Here is a 24,021-nt window from a genome sequence, read left to right as displayed (position 1 = left end):
CACATAAGTCAAATGTCAACCTTTCTGTGTTTTCTTGTTATTTCTTAACTCAAGGTAAAGTGTAACAGTCTGGCTGCCGTGGATGAATAGCAAACCCCGCCCACCCGCGGGCTGCAGAGAGGAGCATCTTGAACACCTCTTGGTTGTTTGCTTCACCTGTGGCGGTTTGTTGTTCTGAAACGTCACGTTAGCTAGCTAGTTGCTAAACAAAATTAGCCATGGGCAGCTTCATGGAGAACCACTTCCCTGCTGGAGATGAGAGCGACGGCAGCAATGACGAGTGGGATATCGGGTATTGTTTGGATAAAAAGTCTCCTCGCATCAAGGTGACTTTATAAAACGGCTTATGCTACAATAAGCTAGCAGCTAGCATAAATTAATCTAGCGTTGGTTTACTTTACACGGCGCCTTACTGCTGGTTTTGCGGTAAAATAGAAATGAAACTAAAAAAACAATAGGCAAAAACTAATTATGAGCAAGTAATGTTATTTATATACATATATTTATAGTGAAAATAGTGAGAAGGGTAGACTTAACGGTAAACTGCCGCTCTTTTTTAACCCTTCACGTTCATCTGCTCACGCGCAAGTGGCTCGATGTAGCTACCGTTAGATCGCAAATTCACCGGATTCTGTGAAGAAATCTGTTTTAAATTGTGCTAGGAAGTCTACCAAGTGCTAACGTAACCGCCTGTGTCTTAACAATGAATATCTGATCTTTATTATTCAACTAGAATACATGATGATGTCTGGTCTCCATCTGAATCTGGAAGAATCAGAATGTTAAGCTAACTGTTAGCTCAATACTGACATACATTCTTCTTCCCTATTGTTTCTGATGTATTGTAATGCTTGTGGCTTCCTTGCATAATCTAAGGGATATGTCAGCATGCCAAACACAACAGAAATAGAGGAGCTAGTCACAGCTGGAAATAATTACAACTAATTGTGCAAGTAATTGCACAATTAATTGCATTGAGGTGCAATGTATCTCATTGAGGTGCACTGTATCTCATTGAGGTGCAGTGTATCTCATTGAGGTACAGTGTATCTCATTGAATCTCATTGAGGTGCAGTGTATCTCATTGAGGTGCACTGTATCTCATTGAGGTGCACTGTATCTCATTGAATCTCATTGAGGTGCAGTGTATCTCATTGAGGTACAGTGTATCTCATTGAGGTGCAGTGTATCTCATTGAGGTACAGTGTATCTCATTGAGGTGCAGTGTATCTCATTGAGGTGCACTGTATCTCATTGAGGTGCAGTGTATCTCATTGAGGTACAGTGTATCTCATTGAATCTCATTGAGGTGCAGTGTATCTCATTGAGGTGCACTGTATCTCATTGAGGTGCACTGTATCTCATTGAATCTCATTGAGGTGCAGTGTATCTCATTGAGGTACAGTGTATCTCATTGAGGTGCAGTGTATCTCATTGAGGTACAGTGTATCTCATTGAGGTGCAGTGTATCTCATTGAGGTACAGTGTGTCTCATTGAATCTCATTGAGGTGCACTGTATCTCATTGAGGTGCACTGTATCTCATTGAGGTGCAGTGTATCTCATTGAGGTACAGTGTATCTCATTGAGGTGCAGTGTATCTCATTGAGGTACAGTGTGTCTCATTGAATCTCATTGAGGTGCACTGTATCTCATTGAGGTGCACTGTATCTCATTGAGGTGCACTGTATCTCATTGAGGTGCAGTGTATCTCATTGAGGTACAGTGTATCTCATTGAATCTCATTGAGGTGCAGTGTATCTCATTGAGGTACAGTGTATCTCATTGAGGTGCAGTGTATCTCATTGAGGTACAGTGTATCTCATTGAGGTGCAGTGTATCTCATTGAGGTGCAGTGTATCTCATTGAGGTGCATCAATGCAGTGTATCTCATTGAGGTGCATCAATGCAGTGTATCTCATTGAGGTGCAATGTATCTCATTGAGGTACATTGAGGAAGACTTTTTGAAAAACAAAACAACTTTATAAAAACATGTATCCATGGATGCCTTTTTGTACTTCCACTAATTTAGAGCTCAAACGATTAATGAATTCATTAGTTTGAAAGAAAAAGCTACAACTCTTTTGACAATACTGCCATCAATTCTCTACTTTCAGATTCTCATATGAGAGTATTTGCAGCTTCTCTTTGTCATACATTGTGGTAAAATGAGTTTATTTGGGTTTTGGAGTGTTAACAAAATAAGACATTTAAGAAATCATAAATGGCATATTTCAGTATTTTCTGACATTTTATAGAACAAATATTTAGTGGCTTAATTAAGAAAGTAATAATCAGATTGTGTGATACTGAAAATAATTGTTAGTTGTAGCCATAAACTCCATTACAATAACTGCCATTTACAACAACATTAGGACACTATTTAGTGTAGTACTGTGTAGTATTAGTTTTTATTATGTGTTTGGGACAAAGTACAGGTAAGATAGTTGTAATACCCTTGGTACTTTGCATTCAAATTGGACACCTGCAAATGTTACCCACACCTAATGGCAGAAAAAAATAATTGTGAATACATCTCTACAACTTTACATGTATCCTTTATGGGGCCCTTTGCTCATTATTATAATATTTCTATATTCCTGTATCCTCACACATGGAGGTGACACAGTTTCCGTTTGGTGAACCTTGGAGTTGCTTTTAATTCTTTAAAAAAAATGTCTCTGTTGGAGTTATTTGTTTTTTTTAAACCTTTTCCCATTTTCACAGGATCAGGATGTTATTGCAACACATCCACAAGATAATGTGTCGACGTTGAAAAGAGCCATCAGTAAAGGAGACATTGGGACTGTTGAACAGCTGTTGGACAATGGCAAGTACTCCCTGTATTTTCCGTATGACAATTTAGCACTTAACATCTCGACTGTGTCGTCATTTATTCACATTTTTGATTTATAGATATACTGTGAAATTCTTTCTATGGTAACATTTTGTTAATGAAACTTGCCCACATTTCATCAGGCTGAGATGATCAAATTACAACAAGTTTGTCCAGTTAAGAAAATGTTATGAATCTGACATGAAACACTCGCAGATAAGAAGAAGAAAATGTTCTTGCATGAGGCTCTTTGTCTTATCATCAGGGTTATTGTATGTAGGCCAACATGCTCACTCAGGATGTTGGATTAAATTGGTGGTAGGGACAAACTTCCCCGTCACAGTGAAAACTTATCAACATTTATCAAGATGCTGGTGGGGATTTCTCACGCAAATATTAACAGTTTGCCAGAAATGGATTTGCAGAAATCGAGCGGGATAGGAAAAACAATAATTTGAGCGAGGAAGTAGAAAAAACAAAACAGGATCTTGTTTTGCATAATGCATGTGTGTGCGTGCCGGAGGACATTAGGCACATATTTACTTTTTATATAATCATTTCATTGCCTCACATAATTTGATCCGTTTGGTGTGGACAGGCATGGACGTGGAGACCAGGCTTGGCTTTGAATGGACTCCTCTCATGTGTGCCGTCAGTGTGGCTAATTACGAGCTCACCAAACTGCTACTGGACAGAGGGGCCAGTGCCAACTTCAGCAAAGGTCAGAGCAATACGGATCACTTTGTTTGACTTGTCTTGTCATTCTCACTAAGTTAATGGCGGTATGGAGAAAATCTAGTCTAATAATTAGGAAAAAGACATCTGGAAATCCTGAGCTTAAAAATGAGCTCCAGAAACGACACTTCTGGATTTTTGGCTTTTTCCTCATTTGTTGGTTTACGTTGAAGTTTAACGGCAGCCCACACTGCTTCCGCGCTTCTCTTAGTACTTTCCTTTAATACCTTGTCTTGTAAGCATTCAAGGACATTCTTGTATTACTTGTATGTTTGATACTTGAACAAAGCAAATAATATATATTATAGTTTATTGCTTTATTCCTGCCTGACAGAACGTCAACGCTGTGACTTCTTCACATTGTGTAGATAATGTTAGTTTTAAACGAAAATTCTACTTCGACTGAAATGAAACGTTTTATCGTGATACCTTTTGTTAAACTATATTGCCCAGCCCTAAAAAAGTATTTTTTATCATATTTCGTGTGTACATCTGTCTGACTTGTGTCTCTTTAGTTATTTGTCATTGTACAACAATAAATCTTCAATGAAATCTTCAAAAATAACAATCGTAAAAACCTTTAAAATTATGTCAAAAATACAACTCATATCTTAGAAAAATAATACAAGTATCACTCCAAGTTTCACAGCTGTGGGCACAAAGTACTCTCAATCATTCTATACAGGATTATTATTACTATTAAAAACATCAAACTAAACACTGAACTGAAGTATGATTTAAACTTACTTCCTGGTTCTTTCCACCTAAAACCAAAGATAAAGACAGAAATGACTCAAACGTACTATTTTGGATTGGTGGTTGATATCATGATGCACTGTACGTGTCGGCTCTACTGATCTCTGTGATCCCTCACCCACCACTTCTCCGAGAGAGAGAAAGACTCGGGCACATAGTTAGATTAGGCAACACCGCTACATTGCTGCCTTGCAGGCTTGGATATCAAACAGCCATACCTAATCCTCCTGACGGTCCCTGATGCGTTGGTGTCGAGCTAACCTTCCCTGTGGCACCTTTTTTCAATTTCCTCACCTGCTACAGCCAAAAACCAGGGGACCAATCGGGCCTTTGCACCAATACGCTTCATCTGACATTACTTAATGCTGATGACGCCAAAGAGGAACTCTTGCAGAAACACACCGCTGATCCTTTGAGATGTTTTAAGTTCATGCACATTGCGCCCTCATCCCAAAGCAAGAGAAATTGAAGGCATCTGTTGGACCGAGGGATGGGGGAAGAACTCTTCCATGCTAGGAAATCTGCAGCTTCACATAGAACCACCAATCCTGTAGGAAAAATGCAGTTACAGATCCCCAGAAACATTAGTTGTGTTAACAGTTAGTTAAGTAATGAACACTGTCTAATCTGTAGCGGGCAGACAACTCCAGTCAGAACAGGAATAACCGGCCAAAACATCTCGATCGCCGGCTGCTGGCTGGCTTTCAATTTAGGAAGTGCTTGTTTTGATATGCGGCCAAGTTTAATAGAGCGGAGAACACATTTTAAACGTAGATATTGCAGGCAATCATGTCCATTTAATTGAGGGAAGCCAAAATTGTGATTTAATATTCGATTAATTGTGCAGCCCTACAAAGAACACAAATATAAATGTCCATATTATGCAAAGCAGCAGCCAAAATGAACAATATGCTACACAACAGAAACACAAAAGTTCTGCCTGTGTGAGTGTTAAGTCCTTCAGGATAAGACTCGTCATGACTAATAAGTAACATTTTCGATAACAGTGGCGAAAATAAACTTCTGATCAGTTTTTTATCTGCATTCCTGTCGCTGTTGCTTCCGCAGTTACAAAATAGTTTAAAAAACTGCATTCTTAACTTTCCATTAGAAACCTTCCTGCGGCCCCTGGACGTCCCCAGACCCACGGTTTGAACCACAGCACTGGTCATGCTCTGAATATCTGATGTCAATTAATTCTCAGTCCAGAATGTCCAGTTAAACTGTGTGTGTGTGACTGATTTCACATGGTCTCGGCATCTGATGCTTGAGGCAGGTGAAGGAAATAATTAAGCAGAAGGATGACGTGTGGTCACGTCCTGATGGCGTTTGTCGAAGCAGCGAGGCTGAGCGGAGGAATGCTTGAGTGATTGATAACGGCCTCCGTGCTCCTGTCATACACCCTCACCAATTCTCAGGCCTCAGATTTATTTACTCCAGTTCTCTGTAGACGCAAAACCACAGTCTGGTTTACACCCACACACACATAGTGTAAACACAAACACTTGCACACAGACATAGAGCCAAACATGCACAGTAGAGAGGCCCAGGTATGCATGCACACACACATACAGGAAAACACTCAAATACACTCGTTAGATGCATGCAACGTCTCTGAAGTCACTCGGTCCCATAAAAGGCCGCAACACTTCCTGAAGCCAGATAAACGGCTATCCATCTCCATCATCTGAGATATCGTCCAGTTATTTAAATGTCCTTATTACAGCAGTAAGTATGACTTCATTGTGATGGAAGAAAAGGCACCTCTCTTTCCTCTAATTAGTTTTTCTAAATAGTTTAATTATAATTACAATAATGGTGATTTCATGCTTGTTATTTGTTTCCGTGAGGCAACTACAGTAACTACATCATCATACTCAGATTGGACAGGAACACTTGTCCGTTTAGACAAAAGGTTTGGAGCTACAAGGACGTACGGTTGCTTTTAATAATTGGCATGCTAAGTGTACTTTTAAGTAAGTCACAAAGCATTTGAGCTTTAAAACATCTCATAAAAGTGTGACCTACGTCACCCAGACAGATAAAGAGTGAGTACTGCGGACAGTTTGTTGGTGATATAGATATCATGCACGTCCATATGACTTCACCACTAAATGATAAGGATGTTCTCTAAAACTCTTCATAGCGTCTTGTGTTGGTGCCAGCTTGTTACCTTTTGTATTAAGTATTTTCAAATGGTGCTACGCTAAATGTTTGTTTAAATGAGATTGTGATGATGAACTTCAACACTAATGTGTCTGCAGATCACTGGACGGTGCTCATGGCCAGCTGCACAGCATCTGCCACTGAAGACAAAATTGCTCGCTGTGTGCAGATCCTGCTATCCAGAAATGCGGATCCCAACATGGTGGACAGGTGAGGGGCTGTACAGATGTGTTTCAGCCCAAAATGTTTATAGGATCTTTAGCACAGCACGCACTGTCACACCCCTATTGATGTAGGCCAAATAAAAACACTCTGGACTGAACTTGAACAGGGGAGAAACAAAACAGGTGCTGGATCAAATTTCCTTTGATGGTTGTCGTTATGTTTAGCTGCCATGTGGTAGCATTATGCACCACCGCGCTCCTTACAGTGTGTGTATTTGTTTGTTTTGTTTGGAATGTCCTGTTATGGCATGTGCATGTACAGACGGGTATCAGACAGACAAACAAACACAAGCGAGTGTAAGGGTCGGGCTGGAGGATTTAAGAAACTTTTTTCTACAAGCTTGGACGCAATCCAGTAAGCATGTTGTCTAGGTTACAGAACAAGGGTACATTTCAGGGGTGATTTCTGTCATTACCTTTCAACACTTAATCAGTTCCTGTTGCACATCAAAATATAATCATTTGATCCTGGATGTCTAGACACTTGCACCCACATATCCGTCAGAACTAAGTAAGCTTTTGTTCGTCCATCATAACAATCATCTTCGCAGAATGAAGCCGGATGCTATGGTGACTAAGATCATTGCTTGCAAACACGAGTTAAATGTGCAGCCATCACTAATGGTAATAAATAACTAGAAAACAAACAAGAACATTTTACACCTACTGTAAATGTTCACACCAAATCAGGCCACACATGAAGTGTCCGCAGTAAATTAAAGCATAAATCTGTTCAATCCACTCGACTTTGACGTCCGTTCGGCCGTCACTGTCCTCAAGACCAGCTGTCCGTTGATCAGCACATACTGTAGTGCCTAACGCCAGCGCCATTACTTCACCAGACTGGCAGAAATATCATCAAAACTGTTGATCTCACCAAATGGCTCAAGAAATCACACGTATGTCTCTAAAGGTGTGATAATAGAAGGTAAATGGAAGCTTGAATTGTCCTTAAACACCCAGAAGCAGCCATGTTGAGAGGAAACCTTAGCTCGAGGTTTCTTTTGCATTTCGAACTCTATTTGACTTTATAAATGGGTTCTTCTGAGTTTGGGATCCATCAGACAGCAGTTATAAAATCTGGTTCCCTGTCCTGGTGAGTAACATGAATAATCTTGTGGAAAAGAATGAAGGGAGGTCGTTTTTGAAGCTCTTTTACTGTTACCATCTGTGAGTTTTTGGCGTGTCAAAGGGAGGATGCAGCCCCCAGTGGCTTTCTTGTTTAGCTTCTCCTTAATCCCCTGTCACTCTGTCACTGCCATTACATGCACGTCACATTTGGCCTGAAACCCCCCCGAAGACACGCATGGACACGCTGTAGCTTTGGGAACTTGATTGGTTCCTTCCCAGACAAAATATTTAAAGCAAGGTAACAAGACACAGGAGGATGCAGATGAGGGGAGGACGGGCCAACAGACCCCCAACATCCAGAGTGAAGGAAGAATATGAGGTTCATGTGAGTGCAGAGGATAAACCTCCTCCTCCCCATCGCCTCTTACGTCTGAATATCAAACCAATGATTAACACCAGCTGCTCATCCCTCAAAGTCCTGCAGGAGCACGATGTGGGGTCCATTGCCTCCATGTGTCCCTTTTTTATACGATGTAGAGATTTCGGGTTTACGTTGTTTTCAAAGTTGCTTCCTGGATGTGTTGCTCAGATATGGGAGGTGTTTCTCAATCTCTGCCCTACATTAGTCTGAATACTTAAGTCTGCAGAGACATTCGCAGCTTGGACATCCATAACTTTGTAATATCAGAGAGGCACCACCCTTTGATAATGAGATTATCTATAATACAGCATCTGTGCCTTTTCTATAAAACTTACAACATATCTTTTAATTTTCTCCAAAGAGTAATGGGACCAGAGTCGGGCCTGTATTGATCTGGACACGCAGAGCTGTAGACTTGAAGGAATACTTTAAAATGATCGTTTGTATATCAATGACTGACCTCGTGTTACTTTGAACTCGCAGGCCTCTTAATGAATTAAAGTAAATAGGGGCAACATCCAAACTACCTGTTTCTAAACTCTCACATAACTCATGCAGCATAATTCAAGTCTCATTTATCCAGTCGTGCGCCTACTACTTCCCAGACACGCTTTTTCGCCAAAATCATGCTATTCACAACCGTTTCCGCCACTACCGTCTCACGTTTGCGTAATCTATCAAGATCTTTATCCGTGGGTTTGTTCGTTCACCGTGGATGTATCTGACAAGAGTTCAAAGTGACACAAGGGGAGTATTTTATATAGAAATGGTCTTTTTAAGGGGGAAGTATTGCTGCCTTGGACTTTGTACATGCGAGACAGAACCCACTTGAGGTTAGAATCCCTAAAGCTTGATTGAAACAATAGAAAAATGCATCACCACAAAGTTTGCAAAGCCTGTGTTAAAAACTGGATTTAAAGAAAAATACTTTTGAATGATGAGCAATCAGGGACCTTAAATATGTGTTGTTGACTTTCAGTTCGCTTATGAAGACTCGACTTGGACTTAAGACCTAGATAGTTTTGACAAAATCATCCGTGTGCAGAATAATGATCAGTGCCTCATGATCAGCTGGATTATTATTATTAATAGTAATAGTTGTAAAAACACTGCACAGGAACAGGAAGGACACCAGCCGGTAACATGCTGCTACATATGATCTGTTCAAGCCTGCATATAAATGTAGTCATTGTGGAAGAAATGTTGAGATGTCGAGTGTTTGGCTTGGCGCTATGAGTCACGTGTTTCTGCTTCTTCTCGATGTCCGGACACCAGGAACAATGTTTACTCTGAACTGTCTGCATATCGATCAGCTATCAGTCGGTTTGGGGACTGGCCAACTCTCACAGTGTGAAGGACACACACACACACACACACACACACACACACACACACAGAACACACTGAAACAGTATGTGAGTGACCTTGGTACTTTTCTCATGGCAAAACCTACCTTTGGGTAAAATGCACTTTCACGCTCTGATGAAAGCAGAAAGGACACTTCCTGTCCCGTTCTTCTGACTCAAAGAGGAATTGACTGATTGCGGCAAAGAAGTGTGAATAAAGAAATTGTCATACACGTCATAGCCGCGGTTCATTTGTTTGAGTTCACGTAGAACATTAACTTTGGATGTCTTTGTAATTTATTAAAGGATGGTGTAGCTGTGCGTAGATTCACACCTGTTTGACAAACATTACCTCGATCTGGGAGCATTTTCTGTTCACGGGGATTTATTGGTACAAAGGTCAAAACTTTAATACCAAAAAGACCAATACAAGTGACAAAGCACAAAAAGGCCCGACAGTCGGGTGGAGTCATGACGATATAAACCCTGACTTTTCTGGAGGATTGAAATCTCTGGTTGTATTTGTGATATTGCTTTATGGATTTATAGGATTAACAGACATCCGGTTAGTTTAAATGCTTTTTAAATGTAATTTCCAGAAAGCGTTCTACATCATGACATCAATGATGTGATGTATAATAAAAATACTCTGACAGAAGAATCTCCATTTCATGCGTCTCTCAACCAATTTAAATAATAAGTGAACATTGCAACAGAAGCATTCACTTGGATTCACAGTGTTAGTCTATGTATTACGAGCCTGTGCTTTAAAACACCTGTCAATCACTTTGAGAGCGATAAGGAGTTTTATTGAGCTCCACTTTAGTTTACATGTGAATTATGGATTGTCCCTTTAAATGCCTCGTCGTTCCCTCTTGCTGTGTCGCTCTCTCACACGGACATAAACAGTTTCCTGTAAAAGCTTTAAGTGAAGTGATGAATTGCCCCCGGACTTTCCCACCCCTTTGGATTGGTGTTCTCACGCGGGTGTTTGAGTCCGAGGTGATAAGACACAGAAGAACTGTAGCAGAGCTTATTTATATACAGCCATTGCTCAGATGGAAGCAAACACATGAAGGCAAAAGAGGAATGATGATGAGGAGTAAGAAAGGTCAAAGTTTCCTATTCAACAGCGTTTGAGCAAACGTTCTGTGTGGTTACAGGATGCTCTGTCTGTCGACTAGATTACGCTCACTTAGCTTTATTGTTTTGTTTATAGGAACACTAATTATCAAATGTTCTCCCTTTGTGGACCTGGAACACGACCCTGAAGTTTGCATGTTCCAAATAATTATGGATTTGCAAATGAAAAGCTAAATGCTCTCCTGTGGAGCTCAGTAGCTGCAGGATGAGAGAACAGAAGTACTTTATTGAGCTCTGTTGTAGAAGAAGTGTTGTACGTGAGTGGTTTTAGAAGTTTCTGCAGATATTTTGACTCTTGCTGGTGACTTTGGGCCTCTATATGAATCCAGCCCAGTAACTGCTTAGAGTCCAAGCTGTCAACTCGGACCTGAACTAACTATTAAACAAACAAATAGATTTAAAAACGCAAAAGCAGCAATTAGAAAAGCTAGAAAGACTTAAATGACTTGAACAATCCCTTTAAAGTGGTGTGTGCTGCCCTCTGGTGGTTTCTCTGTCCCTTCATCATCACTCCATGCCCTTTGTTCATGTCAGGTCTCAAATGAGCTGCCTGATGCTGACAGCCAGGGACGGCTACATCAAGGTCATCAACCTGCTGGTCTCCCATAGGGCAGAAATCGATGTCCAGGATGCCAATGGATACACGGTGAGTGTCAGTCTTTTGCTGTCATAGCCGGTCCCTTCAGTTGGAACGTGCAGATCACGTTTTTAGCTCTGAAGTGACAAAATGATATACATTTGACTTTGCGTATGTTAAAAGTGACGAATATTCTGTGTCAGGCTTTGTGTGTCGCAGTGCAGTACGGCAGAGAGGACGCGGTGCTGAAGCTCCTCCAGCTGGGAGCGGACAAAACAATAAGGACAAAGACTGGAAAGAGCCCTGCAGACTTGTCTGTGGTCTTCAAACACACACAGGTACCTGATGTTCGACACCACACACCTGCAGTTTGGTATTTTTCATTGAATGTATTCAATCAAAAGGGAATTAAAATCGCTTGGCAATAGCTCAATCAAAGTAATGAACGAGTACTGTACTTTATTGGAGTAAGAAATCTCTATGATGAATGAATCTTAGGCCATTATGACGTAAGTGACACAAGTCCCTTTGCTGTACTGGACTGACATTTCCACTGCTAACACATAATATCCTGACGCCAGTGTCTGATTGCAGATAGGCAGAATTCTGGCCTCTTCCTTCAGCAGCTATACTGCCCAGGCCTCTATGGAGGAGACCCTCTCAAAGTTCTTCAAGACAAACTCTGACCCGTCACCTTGCCAGGAAAGGTAAGACCAACTGAGATTCGGCGCCTTCAGGTCTTAGTCGGGTCATTTCTATCTTAAATGTGTTCTTAAGAGAAGTCCTAGGAAAAGTCCACGACAGATTCCTGTTCTTAAAGTGCAGAATGGTTCTTACCTGTGGTCCAACGTGTCAGCACTCAGTGTGCTCTTGAGTCATTGATGGTGAATGAGGCCCAACATTACACCTGCAGAGCAGCTGCCCCACATTCAACTCCTACAATCGTTTCACCTACAAGACTCACGATTTACTATCTTTTATCTGTAATACGAAAATAACATTAAAAAGTGTGAGTTTGGACTGTGGAATAGTCATTTCATTTCAATACCACCTAAGCGAGGACAGTGAAAGTAAAGCAGAACAAGTAAAGATAACATGTAGTTAACATGCACTTAACACTCATCGACTCAGCATCCCCCCCAGTTACTGCAGCCTGTGTGTTTGTCGCCCCCTGTTGGAGTTCCTGTGAACTAGAGCCTGTCGAGCAGGTGTTGCTGAACCATTGTTTAACCAGACATAAACAATAATAAACCTCGTGCATGAGTGTTTAGTCCGCTCGCACAAAAACATTGTATTTGAGCTCGTCTGGCACCAGGAATTACAGCCTGTAAGCATTTTAGCTGTCTCGCTCTCTCATGCACAGAGACGTTAAAACCCATCAACTCCCGTCATGAGAAGGGAGGCTCGTTCGTAAAGCTCGTCATGTCAACAGTCCGACTGGAGCTGCGAGTACACTGCGGTTACTCTGATGTGTCTGAACTCACTGACACTTTGTCTGCACCCACTTGGTCCCCAAAGGAGGAAGAGATGCGTTTAAAGGGCACTTCAGCAGGAGACATCTTTAGGAGTCTTTGTAGGAGACTGTAGGAAGTTCAGACTTAAGTGCAGAAGAAGAGAAACGGACGTGAGGACACACACACACACACACACACACACACACAGGTTCTTTTCATTTTTCATCTTCATCTAACAACGGCTTGTATATTTACAGTCTTAGGTCTTCCGGTTACAGACTATCGCCGCCTGCTGTTGTGGAGATGTATTTCCTCTCACGCAGGCGCAGAACGTACGTGCTTGTTGGCTGGTGTCTTTCCGGTTGTGTCCAAACGCGACCAAGACGCGACTCAACAGTCGGATCCGTGGCAACTTGTTTGGTGTGTCTGGGCCTTTACACTTAAAGGATGATCTCCCTTTTTAGTATGTTGTTGCTACGCTTTTGACCAAATAAGCATTTGGACAAACTACTCAGGAAGTCTCTGTTCACACAGTTTTAGTGCAATTCTAGTCCCAGCTGGGTCGCACTTCGCTTAATACTGTTTATTTATTTATTCACAAAGCTGTGACTCACGTGTCCTCTGTCTGCCCTTCAGTGTAACCAAGCTTGATGAACTTCAGCTCCTCCTACACGGCCTCAATCTCGGCCACCTCTCTGACATCATGACTGTAAGTACCTGGAAGCTGCAATTAAGAAATCTTTTAATAAACATGCATATCTTTGTGCAAACGGTGAGAAATATTTCTGTTCTCTCATCTCACTGATGGTGAGCAGAGATAGCATGCGGCTACAATACAGTGTTAGATGGGTGAGATACAGTGTGGAGCACAGCTGCTTGTTGGCAGAATGACCTCTACTTGCTTTGGAACAAGATGACGAGTTTACATATTTTACTTGGTCCATAATGGATCTAGTGTGCCGGATCGGCTCAAGGTTTAGGCCCCATCTGATATATGAGGACTGGGTTTGATGGGTGCAGGTAGATTGTTTTCTCCGGATGGCAACGCCTCATGCAGGTACATCTGTTTCAGCTGTAGAAGTTTTGATTTGGTAAATTCTCACTGATGTTTTCTCTTTCATACTCATTTTTCTTCCCCCCCACACACACACACACACACACACACACACACACACACACACACACACACACACACACACACACACACACACACACACACACACACACACACACACACATGTACAGGAAAATGACATCACCTGGAGCTACCTATTGACCATGGAGAAGGAAGACCTGGAGAAGGTAGGTGATGTCTGTAACATCTGTTTGTCTGTCAGCTCTTCTGCTCACTGCCAGCCTTGAGGGTGATCCAGAAAGACGAGCGTAGCTGCTGATAAGTTCTGCAGAAACAAGGTGGTGAGGGATTGCACTCTGTGTTGGCAGAATATATATATATATATATATATATATTTTCCTCTCAACGCGGATAAACCTCACATCTGTCATAAGCAGTAAATATATGTAAAATGATGAATCACCTGGTCCGATCTATTTTCAGTTTGTGATTAGATTTACATGCTGAAAAGCAAGAAATATATTAAAATATATTATATTGTAAGTATATATAAGTACTGTATATTGACAGTAGGTGTGAGGCAGTTAATATAATATAATAGATACTGATTCATTAATAGTTAATCTGTATTTATATTCTTCTCTGATATTTATGAACCTACAAATGATTTTTCTATTAAAGTTGCAAAACAGTTTGTGTATGCTGTTGATTATAGTTCTTAGAAAGAAAGACATTTGCAGCAGCTGCATCTATAATACATGTTGCATTTATATTAACCGACACCACCTAATGTCAGACATTATAAAAATGATTCCTCCACATCAAGAAATGTTGGACTAAGCAGCAGCAGATACAGGTATAGGCATCATAATCATGCAGTTTGATGATTTCTCTAACGAGGAATTGAAATCAACAAAACAAATCCACTTTCTTTCCCTTTCAGCTGGGTATCACAGAGCCAGGGGTCCAGCACAAGGTGCTGAGTGCTGTGCAGCAGATGCACCTGGACAAAGTGGACTTAGACAAAATCAGCTTCCTGGGCCCTGCAGACAGAGGGTAGGGGATCACACCTTAATGCCCAGCAGGCCTCGACACGTGTACTCAACTGAAGAGTATCTGAAATGAAGCAATGAGGGCCTTCAGAGGGCCTTCAGAGGGCCTTCAGAGGGCCTTCAGAGGGCCTTCGGAGGGCCTTCAGAGGGCCTTCAGGGGCCTTCAGAGCGTTGATGGGAAACTGAGTTGTTTCAGCATTACTTTACTTTTCAAGATCATAAGATTAGAACGACTAATAATGTGATCAGAGGCTTCGTTCTGTGCACTTTCCTATCTATAGCACCAAACATCACAGACAATCATTGTACATCGTGGTGTCTGACGGACCACAAGGTGTTCGAGAGTCTTTACAGTATTTGAAAATCTTTGTTTCAGTCTGTTGGAAATGTCTGATAAGCTGTCGGTTGCAAAGAAACGTATTCCACAAACGCGCCGCGTGAAGCCAAAAACAAAGTTGACTATAGTAGCAAAGATTTAAACACTTGTCAGCCACACACCTTAAACCCTCCCCCACATCCAGCCCTCCTCCATCTCCCCGTGATGCTCCATCTGTCCTCCTCCACTGAAAGTCGTCCATCAGCCCCGTGAGCATCTCACTGTCTCAGCTCCGTGTCCCCCCCCCCATCTCCGTAGCCGAGCCCTGAGGCAGGCCCTAATGGTTTAAGCGGAGCTGTAATGATTTGTAAGGTGAGAGGCGATGGGAGGTTGCAATGAGCAACGGAGAGCCAGTGGCAGGGGCCAAACAAAGACATCGCTCCGCACCCCATCACTTCACGACTCCTCAGCAGAACTGGGCTCGCTAGCTGCACCCGCCCCTCGCCTGCCGGATGAGAAACAGTCCAATAGAGAGAGGGGAAGGTTAATGAGAGGGATGGATGGCTTCAGCGGGGCCAGACCTCCTTAAGAGCTCCTTCGGGATCCTTATTTCACACTCGAAAATTAATCTTACAAACAATTTCTTGTCATGTCAGGGACCTGTGTGAAAGAAATAAGCCTGGAGTAACAAAGTGTATACAGTGCAGTCAGTAATGAAGACGTTCATTCATTCATGTTTGTCCTCTATAAGTTACATTTGTCTTTAGTGGGAGAAGTATTACCTCCATTCTTTGATTGTTATTGACAAGATCTGAAGATACATCAGCCAGTTTGCTTTGTTTCAGTCATGTCGCTCTGTTCGTTGTATTGCTCTGTGACTTTGAGCATGTAATCAGAGTCCGGAGTTGTTCTGCTGGATTCGGCTGCAGGTGCCCGCTGCTCTTACTGAGCTTGGAAAAATCCAGTCTGCTGAGAATGAGAACATTGTGCTCCTGCAGCATGGAATAACATGCAGGAACATCTAAAGCTTGCATCACTTTATTATCCTTAAATGTGTTATTTCATGATATTTATCCTGCACACAGAGATGACGGGCCACCCGTTGGAGAGGGACGTGAAATATTAAATGTGCATCACTTCCCCTCTGCAGCTACTACTGCACAAGTCACTTGTTGCAGGTTTCACCAGTTAGCATTCCCCGGATAAATAAAGCTCACAACAAAGTGGCACACATGCACCCCCCCCCCCCATCAGCCTTCCCTCATAACACAACGTCCTTTGCATCTCCAACGATCTTCCCACCAGGGGCCCATCATCACTCTCTGCTCCCTAGATAAACTAACAGCAGGGAGAAGGGAGGTGAGGGTGCAGCACAGGCTGACTGACAGTGTTTACTCGCCCCTCTGACAGAGTGTGAGGAGGGCCGGGACGGCTGGCTGCACAGTCCCCTCACCAAGGGAAATGTACCATTAAGATAAGAGCTATCAATATCCCACAGGACCAGGGGATGGGAATAGAATTTTATGAATATAAATAACTATCAGTTAAGGTGGATGTTTTCAGGGAGGGATGACAGCATCGGGTTAGCGTGGGGAGGAGGTGGGGAGAGGGCCCGGCCACCTGCTCAGATTTCTATAGTTCGGTGAGGTGGCCTCCAGGAAAATGCATGGAGAATGTTAACACAAAGTTTGGTCCAACCTATCAATCTGTCTGCCCTGTCGTCGTCGGGCATCTCCAGCAGGCCGTGCCTTGTTGTTTGCATGTGGACATCTTCTTTACGCTCACTTTTTAAGAAGGTAAACCTTCTGACCTCAGCTTTAAAGCTCCAACAGCATCATTTGAATACCTGAATAAGTGTGTGACTTGTCAGAGGAGCAATGCATTTACGTGCCTCATCATTTGTTGCATTAACAAAGAATATCGTGCTGCAACTTATGATAACTAACTACACAGGCACACACTTTAACGTGAGTGAAGGAGACTTAAAGCTCGCAACTCGTAACACCTGGAAGTCCAAAATAAGCTGCGGGGGGAACAACCGTAAAAACACAAGACAGTTGTGCAACTCTGTGCCGGTTTGGAGAAAGTGTAACTTATTTAATAGTCAGTGTTTTATTATGAACATACAGTTGATATACTTTTCCATGAAAGATTTAAAACACATTTGAGAAGCTGAAAGTGGTTTTGCCGAACATGCACAGGATGTATTGATAAATGGAAAATGTGTGTGTGCCAATATTTCCTTAAAAACGTATAAATGTAGCCATTTCATTTGTTATCAGACTCCATAAGTTGCTTATGTTCTGCAGGACTGAGGATCTGCATATTTTCCTGATAAGCGTGAGGCAGCAGTGCTGCTACCTGACGGAGACGATTCAGGACGTCATCAGCCGTTTCCCCCGCCAAGCCTCTCAGGTGCAGGTCGTCCGTCTGTAGTGGAGCTCTCACTCGGGGGCGGCCAGTCAGCTGTTCACACACTGCATGGCAATAAAAGAAGAAAGTGTTACTTCATATAGTAGTCTTCCTCTTGAATTATAGAAAATATATTTATTATGATTATTATGTTGCCGTTCTTTTTTTAGTTGATTCATTTCATTTGGATTTCTTGGTGCATTTCTTTTGAATTGTTTTCACTGGGCTGTGTCGTAAAGGAGGTTTCTCCCTCGACGTATTTCTAAGTTAAAATAAAGGTTGAATATTTACAATAAAGGCATTTTGTTTCAGGGGGAACATGAATAATTATTCTATTCTAAATCATAACCCTCTAAAATAAAGTATGCTTACAGTGTCCCTTCCTGTCACCTGACTGGGATGAGGCCAGGTGCATGTCTTCATGTCTGCATGTCTGCATGTCTTCATGTCTGCATGTCTTCATGTCTTCATGTGTTCATGTCTGCATGTCTTCATGTCTTCATGTCTTCATGTCTTCATGTCTGCATGTCTTCATGTCTTCATGTGTTCATGTCTGCATGTCTTCATGTCTTCATGTCTTCATGTCTGCATGTCTTCATGTCTTCATGTCTTCATGTCTTCATGTCTTCATGTGTTCATGTTTGCATGTCTTCATGTGTTCATGTCTGCATGTCTTCATGTCTTCATGTCTTCATGTCTTCATGTCTTCATGTGTTCATGTTTGCATGTCTTCATGTGTTCATGTCTGCATGTCTTCATGTCTGCATGTCTTCATGTCTTCATGTCTGCATGTCTGCATGTCTTCATGTCTTCATGTCTTCATGTCTGCATGTCTTCATGTCTTCATGTCTGCATGTCTGCATGTCTTCATGTCTGCATGTCTTCATGTCTTCATGTCTTCATGTCTGCATGTCTTCATGTCTTCATGTCTTCATGTCTGCATGTCTGCATGTCTTCATGTCTGCATGTCTGCATGTCTTCATGTCTGCATGTCTGCATGTCTGCATGTCTTCATGTCTGCATGTCTGCATGTCTTCATGTCTTCATGTCTGCATGTCTTCATGTCTGCATGTCTTCATGTCTTCATGTCTGCATGTCTTCATGTCTGCATGTCTGCATGTCTGCATGTCTTCATGTCTGCATGTCTTCATGTCTGCATGTCTTCATGTCTTCATGTCTGCATGTCTTCATGTCTGCATGTCTTCATGTCTTCATGTCTGCATGTCTTCATGTCTGCATGTCTTCATGTCTGCATGTCTGCATGTCTGCATGTCTTCATGTCTGCATGTCTGCATGTCTTCATGTCTGCATGTCTGCATGTCTGCATGTCTTCATGTCTGCATGTCTTCATGTCTGCATGTCTGCATGTCTTCATGTCTGCATGTCTTCATGTCTGCATGTCTGCATGTCTTCATGTCTGCATGTCTGCATGTCTGCATGTCTTCATGTCTGCATGTCTTCATGTCTTCATGTGTTCATGTCTGCATGTCTTCATGTCTTCATGTCTTCATGTCTTCATGTCTGCATGTCTTCATGTCTTCATGTGTTCATGTCTGCATGTCTTCATGTCTTCATGTCTTCATGTCTGCATGTCTTCATGTCTTCATGTCTTCATGTGTTCATGTTTGCATGTCTTCATGTGTTCATGTCTGCATGTCTTCATGTCTTCATGTCTTCATGTCTTCATGTGTTCATGTTTGCATGTCTTCATGTGTTCATGTCTGCATGTCTTCATGTCTGCATGTCTTCATGTCTTCATGTCTGCATGTCTGCATGTCTTCATGTCTTCATGTCTTCATGTCTGCATGTCTGCATGTCTTCATGTCTTCATGTCTGCATGTCTGCATGTCTTCATGTCTGCATGTCTTCATGTCTTCATGTCTTCATGTCTGCATGTCTTCATGTCTTCATGTCTTCATGTCTGCATGTCTGCATGTCTTCATGTCTGCATGTCTGCATGTCTTCATGTCTGCATGTCTGCATGTCTGCATGTCTTCATGTCTGCATGTCTTCATGTCTGCATGTCTGCATGTCTTCATGTCTTCATGTCTGCATGTCTTCATGTCTGCATGTCTTCATGTCTTCATGTCTGCATGTCTTCATGTCTGCATGTCTTCATGTCTTCATGTCTGCATGTCTTCATGTCTGCATGTCTTCATGTCTGCATGTCTTCATGTCTTCATGTCTGCATGTCTGCATGTCTGCATGTCTGCATGTCTTCATGTCTGCATGTCTTCATGTCTTCATGTCTGCATGTCTGCATGTCGTCATGTCTGCATGTCTTCATGTCTGCATGTCTTCATGTCTTCATGTCTGCATGTCTTCATGTCTGCATGTCTTCATGTCTGCATGTCTGCATGTCTTCATGTCTGCATGTCTGCAATGTCTGCATGTCTGCATGTCTTCATGTCTGCATGTCTTCATGTCTTCATGTCTGCATGTCCTGCATGTCTGCATGTCTGCATGTCTTCATGTCTGCATGTCTGCATGTCTTCATGTCTTCATGTCTGCATGTCTGCATGTCTTCAATGTCTGCATGTCTTCATGTCTGCATGTCGGCATGTCTTCATGTCTGCATGTCTTCATGTCTGCATGTCTGCATGTCTTCTGCATGTCTCATGTCTCATGTCTGCATGTCTTCATGTCTGCATGTCTGCATGTCTTCATGTCTTCATGTCTTGCATGTCTTCATGTCTGCATGTCTTCATGTCTGCATGTCTGCATGTCTTCATGTCTGCATGTCTTCATGTCTTCATGTCTGCATGTCTTCATGTCTTCATGTCTGCATGTCTTCATGTCTCATGTCTGCATGTCTGCATGTCTTCATGTCTTCATGTCTGCATGTCTTCATGTCTGCATGTCTGCATGTCTTCATGTCTTCATGTCTGCATGTCTTCATGTCTTCATGTCTGCATGTCTTCATGTCTTCATGTCTGCATGTCTTCATGTCTTCATGTCTGCATGTCTTCATGTCTTCATGTCTGCATGTCTTCATGTCTTCATGTCTGCATGTCTTCATGTCTTCATGTCTTCATGTCTGCATGTCTTCATGTCTTCATGTCTGCATGTCTTCATGTCTTCATGTCTTCATGTCTTCATGTCTTCATGTCTGCATGTCTTCATGTCTTCATGTCTGCATGTCTTCATGTCTTCATGTCTGCATGTCTGCATGTCTTCATGTCTTCATGTCTGCATGTCTTCATGTCTCATGTCTTCATGTATGCATGTCTTCATGTCTTCATGTCTGCATGTCTGCATGTCTTCATGTCTTCATGTCTGCATGTCTTCATGTCTTCATGTCTGCATGTCTGCATGTCTTCATGTCTGCATGTCTTCATGTCTTCATGTCTTCATGTCTGCATGTCTTCATGTCTTCATGTCTGCATGTCTTCATGTCTGCATGTCTGCATGTCTTCATGTCTGCATGTCTTCATGTGTTCATGTCTTTGTTAACGGATGTATTTAGAAGCCAGAACTTTGTCTTTCTGTCCCTGTAGCTGGTCTTCTCACTGGACCCGAAGAAGGAGGCGCAGGCCGTCTGCAACCAGCTGGTGATCCAGACTAAAGACCTGCAGAAGGAAGTCACCTGCCTCCGCAATATTCTATGCAAGGTCAACACACACACACACACACACACACACACACACACATTCCTGCGCTCAGATTTCTGCTACATTTCTTAATTTTCAAGTTGATACCTTTAATCCTTTCATGCATCGCTAAAATGATCGTTAAAATGCACAAACCCCATCGCACCACGTGTGTGTTCTTTTAGAATTACACTTTACTTTCTGTATTCTGTATCTTCAACCCGCACAATGTACTGATAAATTAAATATTAAAAGGTAATTGAACTTTAGATATACACTGTACAAATACAGAATAAGTCAATAAAATGGGGATATACATAAAAATACTTTTAAAATATAAATAGTTTTACAACATTGACACTGATGCATGTGATGAGTCATTCGTACTTCATGTCGATCTAAACTCCTTTCTTACACTCTGAGGCCGAGAGCTTTCCTCTTACTACTGAGGATTAAAAGGAACAGGACATAGTGTGTGTTAGATGTTGCTATATATGAATTCTGGCGAGCTCCAACAGGTATGTGCGGGAGTGCTTACATGTGTGCACCTGACTCTGTGTGTGTGTGTGTGTGTCAGTGTGTGTGTGTGTGTGTTTGCATTTGTATTCTCAGAGGAGAGAGTCGTTCCTGACAGGGCAGAATCCTCACAGCCCATAAGTCAGCACCGCTGTGACATCGAGCTGTCAGCACACAGACGATGAGGCGGAGGGATGAGGGGGCTGATGGGAAGGCGAGGGTGGGGGCGGAGGGTAGCGAGGAGAGGACGCAGGTTGGTGGGGTGAGGGAGTTTAAGAGGGGAGAAACGGAGAGGCGGGGGACGGAGTGAGCAAAAGAGGTGGGGTAGCAGCAGATAGCTCAACATAGGTGTGAGTATGTTGATAGTGTAGGTGTGTGTGTGTGTGTGTGTGTGTGTGTGTGTGTGTGTGTGTGTGTGTGTGTGTCCTCGGTTGTATCAGACAAGAATCTGACGGCCAATGGAGTCCATTTGGACCCACTGGCTCCGAGCCCGGCGACCATAAACACACGCAAAATCTAACCTTATCTATGTAAGCTTGTCTCCTGAGATACACACACTGTCTCACTACACACACTCTGACACACACTGTCTCACTACACACACTCTGACACACACTGTCTCACTACACACACTCTGACACACACTGTCTCACTACACACACTCTGACACACACACTGCTGGATTCTGGTACTGCTTTGAAAAGAAACATATTTTTTCATGTACTAAAGACAAACAAGTGAGCATCAGTGGTGTGAATGGAGACGATGCTCGTTACTGCCATCTAGTGTCGACTTTGATAAATGTGATGGCGAGTACACGCGTGGGAATATGAAACAAGCAGGACAGCAGCAGCTTTTATCAGAAAGGTTCCCATCAAGCAGCTCGCCAACAGAATCGTGTAGTTAGGGAGAGTATGACTGCAGCACGTGTGTAGTTTAAAGCTGAAACAGTCTCGTGATGATCCACACAGCGAATCATCACCAACTCTGCAGCTCGGCTCTGACTCAGCGTACAAATGTAATGTGATGACTTGGCAGATTGAAAACTCCTGATCTACTTCCTGCAAAGTGAAGGTACAGAGCAGCAGTACGGCTGTTTGTAGTTTGACTGAGCGAGCTGTAATTCCCCCTCAAAGCCCTGAAACAAATGAACAACCTGGACGCCTCTAAACAATCAGTCGTTGCAACATCTTCTATTGTTGAGCTGTTGATGTTATGATTTCCAGTCGCTGTGAAGTTATTAATCCAAAAGGAAGCTTCAGAAACTTCAGCACATCCGTGATAGCTGCGACCAGCGTACGTGCATGTATCCAAGCGTTCATGCATTCACACACAGACAACCTCACCAACACTCGACCTCCATCACAAATATCAGCCTCCGTGGAGTAGAGATGTTAACTCGTGAAGTTAGAGAATATTGTCATTGGATTTTGCATCCATGCTGCATTTAAGTCCTGTGGGAATAATGCCTTCCCGGCATTTACTTCCAGAATATCCTTATTGGTGACGCCAAAAATCAGGATGTTGTAGAAATCTGGGATCATTGCCAAACCGCAAGTTCCCAAGTCGTGTTTACTGGAAGAAAGCTTGAACGTTGAACTCGTATCCTCAAAACGTCCTCACGTGGTTGGGATTCAGCGTGACACTGTGGGACTTGAGAGACTCCGCTCGGCTGAGGAATCCTTGAGGGTTTGGCACAGGAAGCTTTGGTGACTCAGGTTTGAGAGTCACGCTGTGGTGGAGGAGGTGCGATGGGACCTGACATGCCCTCATCCTCAGAATGAGCTGGTGTCCGTTTGATTCCCGGCCAAAACAAACGGAGCCAATATCTCCCACCCGGTCGAGGTTTCAACTGTCTGAGCGGTAAACTGTCCTAATGAGGTTCAAATGACCTTTCTACTTCCTGCATGAGGTCACGATGCTCTAACCCAGGTGTGTGTGTGTGTGTGTGTGTGTGTGTGCGCTCTCCTTCTCCTCCCTCAGATGGACGAGGTCGGAGATTGCTGTCAGCTTCCTCAAACTGGTTACCGCGGCAACCGGAGGATGCGGTCCCTGACCAGAGTCGCACTGGGTGCGCTCGGAGCCACCCTCCTGCTGCTCCTCTACAAAGCTGCCGGTGGCAAAGTCCACCTGCAGACGATCAGGAATGTGTATTAAAGAGTGTGAGCTCCGTGTAGTTTACAGCAGGTGATGCATTCAGGTTCCTCACAGGACGGTGTCTAATAACGAGACATTTCAATAGTAGCTTAGTTCTTGTTCAGATTGGTTTTCAGGGTTGTTTTATGTTTTGTTTGTTTGTTTTAGGTTCTTTAGTTGTTAAACTGTCTGGAA

General features: G+C 42.7%; 2 protein-coding genes across 2 annotated transcripts in view; one reads left to right on the top strand and one right to left on the bottom strand.

The window, feature by feature from the left end:
* The window catches only part of cftr (CF transmembrane conductance regulator), a 32,206-nt gene extending 31,999 nt beyond the window's left edge, over positions 1–207 (bottom strand). Inside the window, exon 1 of the mRNA XM_029433025.1 lies at positions 1–207. The gene's annotated coding sequence lies outside the window, so the exon portion shown is untranslated.
* Positions 84–23,902, top strand: asz1 (ankyrin repeat, SAM and basic leucine zipper domain containing 1). The gene is made up of 13 exons (XM_029433088.1): positions 84–326; positions 2,728–2,830; positions 3,435–3,557; positions 6,592–6,703; positions 11,233–11,344; positions 11,479–11,613; positions 11,870–11,982; positions 13,366–13,438; positions 13,975–14,031; positions 14,748–14,860; positions 17,482–17,587; positions 21,082–21,195; positions 23,674–23,902. The coding sequence occupies exons 1-13, from the start codon at positions 219–221 to the stop codon at positions 23,845–23,847; spliced, it is 1,443 nt and encodes a 480-aa protein (XP_029288948.1). The 5' UTR covers positions 84–218; the 3' UTR covers positions 23,848–23,902.
* Positions 23,903–24,021: the final 119 nt, after the last annotated feature.

The sequence above is a fragment of the Cottoperca gobio genome, chromosome 6 (assembly GCF_900634415.1).
Source record: "Cottoperca gobio chromosome 6, fCotGob3.1, whole genome shotgun sequence".
Taxonomy (NCBI): domain Eukaryota; kingdom Metazoa; phylum Chordata; class Actinopteri; order Perciformes; family Bovichtidae; genus Cottoperca; species Cottoperca gobio.
The sequence above is the reverse complement of the archived record's forward strand: the minus strand, read 5'-3'. Positions and strand labels throughout refer to the sequence as shown.